The sequence below is a fragment of the Diabrotica undecimpunctata genome, chromosome 7 (genome assembly GCF_040954645.1).
Source record: "Diabrotica undecimpunctata isolate CICGRU chromosome 7, icDiaUnde3, whole genome shotgun sequence".
Classification (NCBI taxonomy): domain Eukaryota; kingdom Metazoa; phylum Arthropoda; class Insecta; order Coleoptera; family Chrysomelidae; genus Diabrotica; species Diabrotica undecimpunctata.
In genome coordinates this window covers 36108515-36124848 of record NC_092809.1, presented here as the reverse complement: position 1 = coordinate 36124848, position 16334 = coordinate 36108515, and the positions used below count along the sequence as shown (strand labels likewise).

At 33.8% G+C, this 16334-nt stretch overlaps 2 protein-coding genes across 2 annotated transcripts; one reads left to right on the top strand and one right to left on the bottom strand.

Annotated features, from left to right (window-relative positions):
• Positions 1-2614: 2614 nt before the first annotated feature.
• On the top strand, positions 2615-11137 carry LOC140445190 (myrosinase 1-like). Its single transcript, XM_072537069.1, has 6 exons — positions 2615-2850; positions 4494-4573; positions 4749-5437; positions 5542-5976; positions 9108-9211; positions 10811-11137. Exons 1-6 carry the CDS (start codon positions 2810-2812, stop codon positions 10998-11000), a joined length of 1539 nt encoding a protein of 512 aa, XP_072393170.1. The 5' UTR covers positions 2615-2809; the 3' UTR covers positions 11001-11137.
• Positions 11138-14906: 3769 nt separating this feature from the next.
• Positions 14907-15821, bottom strand: LOC140446333 (uncharacterized). Its single transcript, XM_072538875.1, has one exon. It carries the CDS (start codon positions 15819-15821, stop codon positions 14907-14909), a length of 915 nt encoding a protein of 304 aa, XP_072394976.1.
• Positions 15822-16334: the final 513 nt, after the last annotated feature.

Genomic DNA, 16334 nt, shown 5'->3' with positions numbered 1-16334 from the left:
GTGCTTCCTTAGCAACGGGAGTAAGTATAGCCACTATAAAACGGATCTCTCGTGAAACGAAAAATATAGAAGAAGGTGCTCCTAGATAATTTTCGACGCCTAACAAAAGAATGAGATCTGCCCCAAAATCCAACTTGGGCGATTTTGATAAAGGTTTACTTCGGCGTATAATAATAAATTATGTCACAGAAAAACGAGTTCCTACATTGCGACATATTACAAAAAAAATTAATGAAGACAATATTTATACAGGGTCGCATGAAACTTTGAGAAAAGTGATGAGAGATATGGGATTTCGATGGAAGAAAGCGAAGAATAACAGGAAAATCCTAATGGAAAAACCCGATATACAAGTGCCCCGGAGGAAGTTTCTCAGAAATATTAAACAATATAGGGGAGAAAATCGGCCCATAATTTACATGGATGAAACTTATATTCATTCCTCTCATACCCATGACAGATACTGGGGAGACAATACGACCGAAGGTTTTCACAAGCCAGTGTCCAAAGGGCAAAGGCTGATTATTGTTCACGCTGGCGGCCAAATGGGGTTCATAAAAAACGCATGTTTGACATTTAAATCTGGTACGAAGTCTGGAGATTATCATAGCGAAGACAAAAGAACATTTCCTTTTCAGACGAAATGATAAAAGCAGAATTATATAATCTAATAAAAATTCACAAACCCAGAAATAAAACTTATGAAATAGATCAAATTATGAACAATGCAGGTCATTCTATCTTAAGACTACCTCCCTACCACCCGGACTTAAATCCAATTGAGTTAGTGTGGGCTGCTCTAAAACAATATGTGGCAAATAAAAATGTAGATTTTAAATTTAAAAATGTTGAAACATATTGTGATGAGTTTTTCTGCAAATTTTCCCAAGATGAGTGGAAAAAATATTGCGAGCATGCTATTTCTTATGAGCGTTATTATATGGAAAAGGAACCAGCTCTAGACTTAATTGTAGACGATTTAATAATACATTTGCAGGAAGATAGTGACACTGATAGTGTGAGTTCTCTAGAAAATAGTAGTTCGGAGACAGAAGACGAACTTTAATTTTAATCGTGTCTTTTGTGGTGAGTTATAAATTAAATTATCTCAAGTATCTTGTGTAGTCAAGTAATTTGTATCTAAAAGTAGTATTAGACATCAGACTAATCAGTGAGTTTGAGCGCTAGCGGCACCGAAACACCTTTCTGAAGGACGCGTAAACTGAGCATTGAGGTCACGTACCGACAGACGTGGGCGGATGGACAGGCCTTTTGGGCACCCAGTCGCCGAGGAGAACAAAATTCATTTTGCCAATTAGACGACTGAGTGACCGAACACACTTAGTTTGGACAGCGAGGCATCGACCCAGATCGATGGCCCACTGTCTGGACAACACATTTAGGGAACATGAGTCCTAAGTAGTCATTCAGTTTTTAGTCATCCAAAGGGAGAAAAGCTCTTCTAGCTACCCCTAAAATTAGGTGGCTTAACCACATACGGAAGATGTTCTATTAAACAGGGTCTCCAAAGTAAAAAATGAGTACAGTCTCCTCTGCGAGGGGGAGCGGTGGAAGGATAGCTTGTGGGTCAGATAGGTACCACTCGAAGGGAGTGTGACCGGTTTGATCTTCAGACATGTGGGTCCCACTATTCCATTGGAACACATATCTCTGTAGGAGCTGGGTTGTACGCTTGGGGGTGTGTGTGTTTTTATTTAAAATAAAAATTATTCTTAGGCTATTTTCTTGTGGCATAATAATGTAATTTACTATTTTTATTGGAAATAAGCCACAATTTTAGTTTAAAATAAGTTTAAAATAAAAAATAAAATATTACGACAACTCTAGTATAAAAATTAAGTAATAAATGTTTCGTCGGCATGTTCCAGGTATAAGATTAACTACTGTTCTTTTATTCTTATACAGTTTACTGTAACGCAAATGTAAAGCTTTCATCTCTGCCAATATTCCTCTTATAAAATTACAGAACGAGACATTTATAGAAGTGTTCGAAAAAACTGCCGCTTCAACATGACTGAATGGTCAATATTAAAGAGTCAAATAAAATATAATTATTAGAAGAATTTTTTTACCAAGTAACAAAACAAAATATTTTGTATTTTGAGAAAAATTTCCGAACAAAAAATTGAAACGTCAAAATAACATAAAATATAGACATATCATAGAAGTTCCATTAATAAATAAGACCACTCTCTGTAAACTTGTAGTATGGAGTGTACCAACGAGGCGAAGAGACCGAGCGCATTATATATCTCTTTTCCTCCGAAGGCGTTCTCACTTAATTTTCTACGCAAGTGGACAATTTTTTCAAGTATCACCTTAAATTTGACAAGCTGTACCATGTTTCTAGTAGGAGTAGGATAGGAAGACAGAAGAAAACTTAATTGGAAACAGTTAAACAATATGTTTTTAGTATCAGAGCAAAATAAAAATACCGAACAATATATAAAGACACATATAAAGATGATAATACTAATGATAATTTTTGGAGGTACACTATATTATCATCGTTAATTATTGCACAATTTAATCAATATCTTCTTTGTATATATAAAGAGAGAGGCGTCTCCGTAATCCAACAATTGCGAAAGATTTTTATTCTAGTCGATAGTGACGTTGGTTTAATCTGTGTACATAAATATATAAAAGAACTAAAAATGTCGCACATATATCTATAATCTTAAATAGTTTACAATAACTTTTAATAGATATACCAAAATTTTTCTATAGCGGTTCCATACAAACAATTAAATCGTTTTTCAAGTATTTTCAGCCCATTTTGTCTAAAATGAAAATTTTTGTTTTATTATTATTCGTGTGTACACCAGGGTAAGTTTTTGCTTTTATCTTACTAATATTTGTATATTACTATAAATAGTTTGTTACTATTTAGCATGGTTTTACATCACTTAATCAACAGTGATTTTTTATAAAATTGTCTTAATCTAACACCTTTCATCATTTTAAATTTTCAACTACTGTGTTATAGATATGTTATGGTAGTTGCCTTGGCTGTCTTTTGGCTCGACTTCAAGATTCCTTGCCAAGTATAGACTTGGCACAATAATCGATTTATACCTATATCTTTTTATGTAAATAAGTCATTCAAAGGTTCACGATGAAGGGACAGGATATTTTGTTTCCTCCAATTTATGATTCTATTTTTTGTTATTGATTTTGACAGTCAATATCGGATTAATTTCTTGTTATTACTTCTGATCTTCCTTGTTTTATTTTTCGTAATAACTTGTTTAGCTGCTTTATTTTTTATTTCATATTAATCATAGGTAATCCACCTACACTATTTTGTTTGATTTAATTCCTGTCCTTTTCCTTTATACCAAATGGGCAACAATATCTTTTTCAAATATTCCTTTTCTAATTTAAACAGTTAACATCCTTTTTTTTTAATTTTTCAACAATTCCATCCAAGAATAGAAATGGGATTGTTGAAATATATGAAAAAAAAAGTCGTATAATTTATTCGATTGTTATTTAATAAAATTGAAAAAAGAGAAGACATTCCAAAGACATTTCATTATTATTAAATTAAATCTAAATCGAATCGAATTAAAACTAAAATAAGAACAGTCGAACTGGACTTTATGAGAAGAATTTACCAGAACGGAGCAAATTTTGACTGAGGAAATATGGATCCCGATAGAAATAGAATGCTGAATAACAATAGAATTGAAAAACAGAGCAACTGCAATGATACGGACATGTTCAAAGAATTCCAGGCCATAGGTGGCCAAAAAAAGAAATGGAATGGGAACCTCCAGGATGAAGACGGAGAGGAAGAATAGTTATGTGATGGAAAACATATACAGGGAACGCGATTGTGGAGAGAGATCTCCGAGAAGATGACTGGGAGGATAAAAAGCTGTGGAGAGAGAAAACGTCGAACTCATATTGGAAGAATGGCGAAAAAGAAAAAAAAGAAGAACATCGGCTTTAATGATATAAGATGTTTTAGTAAAATCTGTTCCATTTTTGTATTTTTCGGGATATACACAGTGTTTTAAATGTATCTACGTATTCTGAAAGAATGTACACAATTTTAGAACACATAAGTTCGTCTTCGTGCAAAAAAGATTAAACTACGTATCAACAAATCTTTTTTCCTTACTTTTGTATGAGTATGCTTTTACCTTAAAAGAAAGAAAGAAATCTAGAATCTGAAAACACAACATAATATGGTTCTTTTGATTATCTGAAGAACCGTATTTAGTTTGTTTGCAACAGCTCGTTTTTTATTTTATTATCATATTCTTATGCCTTTTGTTATTGTTGAAAGAAAAATTGAAAGAGCCTAGAAACTTGGCGTATGGTTAATATTTAGTGTAAGAATAACGATTATTTAATTTGAAGTCGATATACTTCCTTTGTCTTCTATTTATAATCTTATGCCTTTTTTCTTGTGAAGAAGGGTTAAGACTCTTGAAATTTAGTACATAGGTTCTCTTTTACAGACTGGTGGAACCACTTAACAACAGACGGTTTCCTGCTCATTTTATGATTGGAGCAGCAACAGCATCCTATCAGGTAGAAGGTAAGTTTTTGTCTAAAACTAAACTATCAAAAGTGCACTATATAAGCACGCTTAGGAATAATCATCGACCTTTATGGTTCCAGACAATAAAGCTTGTGTATCTTTTCTCTTTATTTAAAAACAGTTTTCAAAGAAATTACTTCAATAAATTAAGCTTTTTTTTTATTGGTTATAGGTGCATGGAATGAGGACGGGAAGGGAGAAAACATTTGGGATCGACTGACACACTTCCCCAACTCTCCAGTACTGGGAAACCAAAACGGAGACATAGCTTGTGACTCATACCACAAATACAAGGAAGATGTTGCAATGTTAAAACACCTCGGAGTCAACCACTACCGATTCTCCATATCATGGTCGAGGATTTTACCGACAGGGTTTACGAATCGAATAAACCAAGCAGGAATAACGTACTACAAAAATCTGATAAAGGAATTGCAGGTTAACGGAATTGAACCGTTCGTTACTATGTTCCATTGGGATACTCCGCAACCGTTACAAGACATCGGCGGCTGGACTAACGAACTAATCGTCGATAAATTCGCAGACTATGCTAAATTACTTTTCGACAACTTTGGAAATGACGTTAAGTACTGGGTGACTTTCAACGAGCCAAAACAGACGTGCCAAGAAGGATATGGTTCTGGATCGAAAGCCCCTGCCATAAAATCTCATGGAATCGGAGAATACCTTTGTGCTCACAACGTTATAAAGTCCCATGCTAAAGTATGGCATCTTTATGATAGGTATTACCGAAAGAAACAACAAGGAATGGTGGGAATAACAATTGATACTATGTGGATGGAGCCTGATACAGACAGTGAATTGGATAAAGTTGCCGCTGAAAGAAAATTGCAATTTATAGTAAGTTAACCACAAAACTGTTATTTTTGCTTTTTTCTTTAAGTTTTAGTTCTATTACAAAAATGGATAGAAGACTTATGTATTCTGTTTTCTATTGTTTTTAGTTTGGATGGTATGCTAATCCTATTATAAACGGCGACTACCCATCGCAAATGAAACAATTCATCGCAAAAAGAAGTATTGCGCAAGGTTTTAAACAGTCCCGTTTACCTCAATTCACACCAGGTGAAGTTAAATACATCAAAGGAGCTATTGACTTTTTGGGAGTAAACCAGTACACATCAATGTTAGTACGACACATGGGCGATAAGAATAAAACCGAAATATCGTGGGAAGCTGACTCAGAAACGTTTCTTTACCAGCCAGACAATTGGGAATCGACTGCTACAGACTGGTTGAAAGTCACTCCATGGGCGTTAAGGAAACTTCTGAACTGGATCAAACACACCTACGGACATATTCCTCAGATTATTACTGAAAATGGATACTCGGATAACGGAACAACCTTGGAGGACGACGGAAGAATCAATTATTATAAGGTAAGAATGTTTGCAACAATCTATGTAGTTCTTTCAATGTACTTTTACACCGAATCAAATCTAAATTATTCATTCGTTATTAAAATGATTGAGTGGAATTTAAATATTTTAAAATTGAAAATATATTGAAATATAATTGGAATATTGATAGAACGCTTGAAATATTTCTGAGGCTATGCTGAATTTTTAGAGAAATAAAACAATACTTTTTACTGAAACACAAAGGTGTTGCTGCTTCAGTTTCATTGCAGTTTAAAGATTTTCTAATAAAAAGGGGAACAATGGCAGAGCTTCTCAAAACAGATGGAATAAGAGTTCTACGGAACACAAAAAGTAATTTGGAGAATTATCAAAGGACAAAAGACAAACAGATCCCTATTGCCTAAATGTGGCGGTAATGAACCACCAAAATCAGAAATAACGACAAACGAAGAAATAAACATTGAGGAAGAGGAAGTCAAGAAAACATTAGGAAAATTAAAAAATAGAAAATCACCAGGAGAGAACAGAATACCGAATTAACTAAAGTACTAAAGACCAGATCTCACCAAACAACTACACTTGAGTGCAAAATAATCGACTCAAAATTATTTTGTCAAAGTACGTCTCCTGTTTCAATCTAAAAAGTGTAAATTTAAAAATATTTAGTGTACAATCATTAACCTCATTATTGAGTTTTAAAAAAATTTTGTTCTTTGGGGAATTGAATGACGCATTACAAATAAATAATGCAACAAGTAGAGAAGGAGTCAGAATTTGACTCATTGAAATCGAGACGCACTGACTTAACGCGTTCCGTTAACATCGTACACATTAATTTCCATAGCAAGCCACTAATACATTAGTCACTAAAGTTCACAACTGCATTACAAATGGATACCACGTCCGTCAACGCAACTCAACCAGTAGCATTATTGAGGGAAGGCCTGAGCCAGAGGGCCGTGCAAATCAATTAAATTTAAGCCAATCTGCTGTGTCCCGAGTGTATCGTCCGTACCAAGGTACTGTTGATTATATCCATCGACAAGAAGGAAGCCGTAAACAAATAACAACGGAGAGAGATGATCAATTTCTTGTATCAAAATCCCTGAAAAATCGACATTTGAGTAGTGCTAAACTTAAAAAAGAGCTTAGAGAGGTCCGAAGTGTGGTGACCAACATTTGGACAGTCATAAGAAAACTAAAGGCAGCCAACCTGATAATAAAAAAGACACCTACGGGTCCCAAGCTAACTGCAGCCTAGAAGCAAAGGCGATTAGAATTTGCTCGCGAAATCTGGATTGGGACCACTATCAATGAAGTCATGTATTATTCCGCGATAGAAGTAGGATCTGCCTATATGGCAACGGCAAGAGGCGTCGAGTCTATGGAAGGCCAGGAGAGCGATTTGCTTAACTTTGTATACGAGAAATTGTCTCATGAATGGATGGGAAAACAGAGTTGATTTTCGTGCCTGGTGGAGGACGTAGAGGAGGTTCAACGGCGGATCGTAACATCAGAGACATTAAGGAGGAACATGTGGTTTCATACGCGGGATTTATTGGTGATGCCTTTATTTTAATGCACGATATTGCACGATGCCATATCGCACGAGTCACCACCACCTATCTATCTGAGATTGGTATACCTACAAAAAATTGGCCTGCATTAAGCCCGGACATAAATCCAATAGAGAATGTTTGGGATGAGCTTAAACGAAGGGCCCGGGACAGAAATCATGCACCAAGGAGCATAATAGAATTGAGAGCATAACTGTTCATAACGTCTTTCTTGCGTTAGTTCCAATGATGAATATATAGGAAATTCTGTTTGTATTGCATATTGTTTTTGTAATACATCTTCAAAATAATGCAATCGCAGTTTTTGTAAGTTCAATAATAAAGTTATTGTTTGCACATTACATTTTTTTGTTTTCATACTTCTTACATTGAAACAGAAGGTGTAATCTCAAATATCGCTTTTGAGTCGATTATTTTGCACTCAAGTATATTAAAGCTAATAAAAATAATACAACAAAACAGAATACCACAAGAATGAAGATCAAGCATTTTATACCTCTCTTCGAAAAGAGAGACAAATCGGTCCCAGAGAATTACAAAGGACTTAATTTAGTAAAGACAACACTAAAATTAACCACCAGAGTGATAAATAAACTGAATAAAATTATAATACTAGCAGAACATCAAGATTTTAGGTCGGGGAGATCATGCACCGACGCATCACACTATTTAGCTATGAAAAGCTCGACACAAAAGTGGAAGAGCAAGTGATTAGAGCAAACAAAGCCACAAGTTGCAATATGGTAAAATAAAAATATCGGGAATGAAATAAAAGACAGAACTTACAAAACAGTCATCAGACCAATAATGAAATTCGCAGCATAAACTCAACCTGACACAGAGAGAACAAAAAGAATGCTAGAAACAGCAGAGATGGAAACACTTAGAAGTGCAGATATACATATACAAAAGAACATCAAGGACTGGCTAAAAATTAAAAGGCGTAGAAAATAAATGGAGTAGTAAAGACGGCGAGAGTCCCCAATAAAACGATCAATGGGAAGACCACGAAAACGACGGATCGACAACTTACTGGAGGTATATTGAAAAATGGACAGAGTCATGTCTACACAAAAAAAAGAAGAATAATTTTTGGAACAAAAGCTTTTCGTGAACGTTAGCAGGACGTGACAGACGACACATTGGTCTTCCTGGTTAATTGTCAGACAGTTACAACATTGACCGAAGATCACCCATTATCAGCAACACAGGATAGTTTGAACTATGTATCACGAATCATTATCTAAAAATTCTTGTACAGGCATCATTTAATTTACTTTGTACCGTTTGACCTGAAGATGCTTTGCAAATTTTAGAAAGCGAAACCGGTCGTTTTTGGTAGTAAAATTAAATTGATTGTGAGTAAGTCTAATTTATTTCTTTTACCTATATTATTGTTTTGTTTTCACTATATTCTTTTCCGTTGTCTTTCTTTGTTTTATTGCCATGCTTCTCTTCTTTATTTTCCATTCCTTTATTTTAAATTTTCTTCTGGTTATTTTGGTTATTGCTATAGTTTAAACTGTTTTATGACAAAAATAGATCCGCTTTAACACGAGTTTTTGCTTTAAGCAACATTTCAGTAACATCAGGGATGCAATCGATGACGGCGTCAATGTTATCGGATACACCACCTGGAGTTTAATGGACAATTTTGAATGGTTTAGAGGATATCAGTAAGTATATATATTTATGATTTTTCTTCTTATGGAGTATTTACTTTCCCTGTGGGGAAAAAGTGTATTTAATATTACTTAAGTTCTAGTTTTTCATGCCGTCTACTATATTTAATAAGAATAGGACTTTTTCACTTAAAATGGCGATTTATTTCCATTAAATAGAGTATATAACTAGATATATAGAGGATAATATCTAATCAAACGAAAATGTTTACAATTTGTTTCCAAAAATGCGTCACGCTGAGAACCATTACTAATGTTATCGTTCATTATATCGAATATTTCACAAAAAGGGGGTCAGAACTTGATAAAAGACACACTGCGCGCCATTGGTCCACTCCAAACTAATTCGTTACGTCAGTTGGTGAATGTTGTACATAGCATCTCAGTCAAGCGTTCTTAAACTTACGGTGGATTTATATAAAGAGTAATGACGAAAATATTGATAAGAAATGTCCAATTTTTATACTTCATTAAAATTTTTCAAACTTGTTTTCAAACAGGTAGTCAAAAATTTGCAAATTTGTACGTCACTTGCGGTGGCCCTTTATGCAACAAGCAGAAAAACTATAGATTAAATTCAAAAATATTTACCCTTAATATAAAGTTCTAAATAATCCTAAACTTAAGATAGTTAAATCAAATCATTTTTTAAAAAAAAGTACAAAAATAAAATATTATTTTATAACAATAAATCGTATTCCAAGAATAAGAATATTTTTTCCTAGTATTCTTCTTCCTCGACTTGAGTAAGTACACAATTACACAGCAGGTGGTAATCTTAATGTTATGTCTCTTGCATACAAAATGTTTACATATATTTTCGTCATCTTTGGCGATGTAGAATAAATAATCAAACTCCTGGATTTCCATAGATTCCGCATTTTGAAAATCTTCGTCTCCGGATAGTTCTAAGTCGCTGTTGTATAATTCCTTCAACCTCGCCTTTCTCTTAATCGCTAAGTCCATTATATCCTCGATATATGGCAAATTATCAGTCAACTCTTGTTAGTCTGTGGCCAACAAACATTTTTTAGAGTTTTTATACTTAGAATTTTTTTCTTACAATTAATACTTTACTATCACTACCTCTAAGATAATAGACTACCTTTTATCACAAAAAAACATTTTTACTAAATAAAAAGTAATAAAAACAGATAAAATTTAAAACTAATTTTCCTTACATCGTCGGGCGCGCTGCGGCACGGAATGCCGTAAATTTAACACCTATTACTTCAAAGTCCCACTGACAACTAAATAAATCATATACCGACACGGTATGTGCTTCGTAAGTAGCCTAATAAATATAGGCATTTGAGAATAGCGGGACTGAATCTTGAAATTAGTAAAAATGCGGCATACCGGACAAATACCGAGCTCGCCGGAGGGTTACAAAAGTTCCACAAACTTACACACCTTTATAAAACTGGCGTAAATCATTATATCCAATTTGGAAATGCATGATAACACATAATTCATCATTCTTTATTTTCTTATCAAAGATTTCGTTCAAAATAAACCACGAATTATAAAAACTTTAAGTTGTTTCGAAGATGTTTAATAAAAAATAATTTATTTTTGTGTATTCATTTGCAGAGAAAAATTTGGATTGTACCAAGTAGACTTTTCGTCACCGCAACGAACTAGAACCCCGAAAAAGTCCGTCAGTTATTTCAAACATGTGGCAGAAACAAAATGTATCGTTGATGTATCCGACTGCGTTGTCGATGTAGACGAAATCGTTAGATATATCTATACAAATGTCGATAAAATTGTGTTATCGTAGAAAACCCAAACTAGGAATTACGTTATTTATTTTTTCATTATTGTGATATACTTATAATGTTATTTATTTATTTATTTATTTATTTATTTTTGTATAGTCGTACCTATGCAGTCATTTATAATAAATTGTCGAATATTTGTACATTTTTTTATTTTCTCCTTCAATTTTGATCTCCCAAACTTTCATCGAATTATTACAATTATCTTTTAATAAAAAAAAAAAAGATCAAACCAATTCAGTGAAGAAGAGGCAAATTCTTTATGAATTTTCCAGGAAATGTACAGGTGATGCGTTAGATATTAACTAAATTAGTGATGGATTCGACCGTGACCTGATGGAAGTTCATTTTATCTAAGACTGAATTTTATCTAACAATAATTATATAAAACACTGAAAACTTTTTGAAAAGTGTTTTTTGAAGTTATACTTCTATACGCGCGCTCCACGTTGGAAATTTGTACGGGAGTGAATCGGTGAAATCATTACATATGTAAGATAATGAGTAAGAGAGAGATTGGCAAATATTTTACGTGTTTGGTTCATACGCTGGTGTATGTGAGTTCAAATCCCAATATGAATTTCCTTTTTTATTTTTGAAATATTTAAAAACTCCACGTTCATTTTATTACATATATGTAATATACGCAAAAATGCTAAATTTTAAAATAAAATGAAAATTTGTAACATAATCCGAGTTGTTGGTTTTTTATTTTTATCTTCCACAAACGTTTTTTGAAGTTATACTTCTATACGCGCGTTCGACGTTGGAAATTTGTGTGTATTCGTATATATTGAGTGAATCGGCAAAATCATTACATATGTAAGATATAGGTAAGAGAGAGGCAGAAGATATATTTTCTCTCTCTTTCTCTCTCGAGAATAAAAATGTTCCTTCTGTAAACATATTTAATATTTATTAATATTATTATTTTTTTATTATTATTATTATCATGGTAAATTAAACATATGCGTAAGTTATGTATATCGTCACTTTTAAATACTTATGAATATTGCATTTTAATTTGTATTGTATTATAATATTGAATTATGTGGCAGTGTATTGTATTGTATTTTTATATTAATAACAAAATTAACAATGAATTTTACTGCAGAGTATGTGTAAAAAAATTTTTTGCATTCAACTCCTTTTATACATATATGAAAATAAAAATATATATTTTCATTAAAATATTGATTCAATCCTTCAGTTACTTACTATACTCTCATTACAGGTCAAATGTTTATATACAGCAAACGATGCACCATATACCTGTATACATAATTCTTTTTCTCTTTCTGCTCTCTCTTACCTATAGCATTACATATGTAATGATTGTGCAGATTGACTCCCATATAAATTTGTAAAGACGAACGCGTGTATAGAAGTATAACTTCTACCTGCATCCCACTGGACTGCCAAACCCGTTTACAACGAAATTTATTATAATTTATTATCACTAAATTAGTGCCTTCATAATCGACATGTGTGTAATAAGGATAACAAAAACATAAACACATGGTTAACAACCGTATCCAGATCGTTGTATTTGATAACTTTTTATACCGGCACTCCTCTTGATGTTGTGATGTTGCCAGTCGAAGTAAAATATACATGACAAATATTATGTTTAAATGCGATTAAGCCGCAGTTAATTCTAATGAAAATTACATTTTTATCTGTTGTTTGCCGTTTCGATTTCTACTTCGGAAATTGTTTTTAAAAAAGATTATTTTAAAAAATTGTGCAAAAAATATAATCAAAAGGTTATTGGTGAATTAATCCTTAAAGTCATCAAAAGCTATCCTAGCAAGATGCGAACTCCCCTGCTTGGCTAATATCTTCGTCTTATATAAATTTGGATCTATTGTAAGAAAAAAAGAAACAAGCCAATCCTCCTTTAATTATTTCTAAATATCAAACCTTAATTTCTTAATTTTTCTCCTTCGAAGTTATTCACCGATGAAAGAAATGTAAACTAACGGAAAATAATGCTATCTTAACAGCACAACTCTTTGCAATATATAAAGCCATATGTTACGTTACAAAAAGTCCTGAAATTAACTTCCTAATAATTAAAGACTCACTAAGTTCTCTAGAAATCATCTCTAAAATCTATTCTTTCCATCCTATGGCCAAACTTAGACAAGAATTATACAATCTAAATCACAGAAACATTGCTTTTCTGCGGGTGCCATCTCATACTGGAATCACGGGAAACGATCTGGCAGATAAATATGCACGAGAAGCCTTAGAGGACGTAACTATTGAGGTCTATCCAAAAATTCTAGTGAAAGATCTCAAAACATATTTCCCCAGTAAAATAGTTGACATATGGAATAGCAAATGGCACAAAAAACAGACTAAATTACTTAGGATAAAACCAACATTTCTCCATGTTCTGATAGTTCCACCAATCGCTTTCTCAGGTGATCATCACACGACTGTAGTTTGGTTATAGTCGCCTTACGCATGGACATCTGATGACACGAGATCCCCAACTGGAGTGTTATGCTTGCGATACCCCGCTAACAATAAAACATCTTCTAGTGGAGTGCCCGTTACACAGTGCGGAAAGAGGTGAATTCGGAATGTTGGAAAATTTAAAATAACTACCGTAAACTGGGGTAACTTTGCTCCACTTTTAGGAGTTATTAAAGGAATTGCGAGGAAAAGTGTATAAAATTTCTACTAGTATTATGTTTTTTTTAATAACTCATGAAGAAGGTATACAATGTAAATATTGTGTGGTATTTTTTATTCTAACAATAATTAATTACATCTTTTTTTTTAATAAAAAGTGGAGCAAAGTTACCTATAGTGTGGGGTAACTTTGCTCTACCTCATAAAAGCATGAAATTTTGTATAGTAACATATAGTTGGAGCAAAGCTAATGGGTTGCTTATATTAATCTTGCTCCAAAAATATTATTTGTGCAAAAAAAAACTAAAAAAGAAGGTAGCGTTATTTATTTGAAAATAATAAACAAAAGTGTTAATTATAACGTGAACTTAATTCAGGAATTGTAAAAGTTCCCCTTTTAGAAACTTGTTTAGGAGTATTAATACAGCCTAGTATATCAGTCCATAGGTAAGTCAGTTCATCCTTTTTTGAGGGCCACTTCCACAGTTTGAGAGACTTTTCCATTGCGCTAATGTTTACCGTTTTATCATCAAAAGCCATAATGCGCCCGGGGTATAGGTGGCTTTCGTAAGAAAACACTACAAAACGTCCCACTTCTCGAACAACACTTTCAAAATTATTATGTTTGTTTTCTTTGCCTTCTAAAAAATTTACAAATTCATTTTCAACCTCTTTCTCCCTGGCAAGCTCTTCAAAGTCTACATCGTCGGATGAATTATCATCAAATACCATCTCTTTAGCTCTAAAGCGAACAATATTTGATTCCTCATCGGAAGATTCGTCAGGAGTTATGCTTCGTCGTTGCTTATTGGTATTCATGCCAGAGGTTGTAGGTTCTTCCATATCTGCATCGTTGACTGCACAAACACTTTTTCCAGCTGGAACATTAATTTTTTTTCTGCGGTGGTTAACAGTTTTTGTCAAATCGGATCTTTTTGCTTCGAGGGCTTTTAAAAACTCCGATTGCACAACAGATGGGTCGCATTTTCGTGGTATTCGGCTTAGTACTTCCTCAACATTCAGGGGAAATATTCCGCATTTTCGAAACCCTGCCTCTAAATTAGATTTGATTTGTGGACCAAGCAAGTCCATTACCTTTGACAACAATGGAGGAAAGTGTTGCTTTTGTATATTAGTGTTGCGGATGCCATCTTCAGTACTTTTCCAATCTGACAAATTTTTTCGCCAGGCTCTTTTTAGGGGCCGAAAGAAAACCACGTCTAGAGGTTGTGTCAAAGGTTGTGTACTGTTTGGAGGCAGACAAATTAAATGAATGTCGTTTTCACGACAGAGTTGAAGTGCATGTACTGTAATATGTAAGAGAGGTTGTCGCATAGTAATACCTTTTTACCATTCAGCTTCCTAAACCTAGGTACCAACTGGAATTCAAGCCAATCTGCAAAAATATTTGCATTGAACCATCCAGAACTATTAGCGTTGTAACGGCATCCTTTTGGCCTATTCTCAGCCCAAGTAGTCCACATTTTAGCAGCCCGGTAAACAACATAGGGCGGTAAAAGTTCACCTTCGCCGTTTCCACAGAACATAATGGACACAGAGGTCTTTGAAGCGTTTCTAATTAGTTCTGGATACTTGCAACCTCTCTTGACAATGACTTTCTTTTTGCCGGGATATTCAGTGAGATTAGTTTCATCACAATTCCATATATTTGTTGGAGGAACGCCGTCTAACTCGACTGCCAGATTTTCGAAAAAGCCTCTCAATATGTTTTCGTCAACTCCTGCTCGTACACGTTTAATGTTTTCTGCAAAACGTGGGGAAATTTCAGGATGTCTGACCATAAATTTTTTGATCCAATCCTCTCCAGGGAAGTTATCCTTGAAAATTTTGACATCTCTTCCACAACGTTTTAAATAATTTTTGATAATGTTTCTCAGTTCAGTTGTGTTAATAGAGAACCCATACTCTCCCATATAAATCAGGCAATTGACAAATTGGTTTTCTTCGCCGGGAGTAAATACGTTTTGCCTCCCTGGCGTTTTGGAATGTTTCCCTTTAAGTTTATTTAAAATAGTCCTTCTTGGAATCTTATATTTTTCTTCTGCCCTTCTGTGTGAGATTTCACCTCTTCTTATTTCATGTAAACACTCTTGTAGGGTTTCTTGTGTATAGTCAGCATAGCGCCGTGATCCTAGTATTCTTTTAGGTGTTCTAGGCATATCTGTAACAAAAATATATATTAAACATAATATATATTTCGGGGTAACTTTGCGCCACTTTTTTGGTGAAAAGTTACCCCTAATCACCTGATAATTTGTAAAATTAGGTTAGAAAAAGAAAAGTTTATCATTTGTTCAATTATAAGTCACAATTGAGTAAAAAAGTTGATAAACAGTATACACTTAAGGCATACACAAATACTTACTTGTGAGATAATAGCACAACTTTTCTACACACACCAAATTTTATACGTAGTTTTTACCGAAGTTTTTACACCACTACCTTCTCGACTCGCTGTAGGCATGTAAATGGAAGAGCAAGTCTATGCTGCACGCGGGAAGACTGTGTCAATAGGATACCAGTAAAACGGCGACGCGCGTTTTGTGAAGACGATTATTAATTCATAGGTACATTAAAATGAAACTTTTTTTAGTAATGGAGCAAAGTTACCCTGGCAGGGGCAAAGTTACCCCGGTTTACGGTATTCTTAAAGTTTATATTAGAGACGTCAT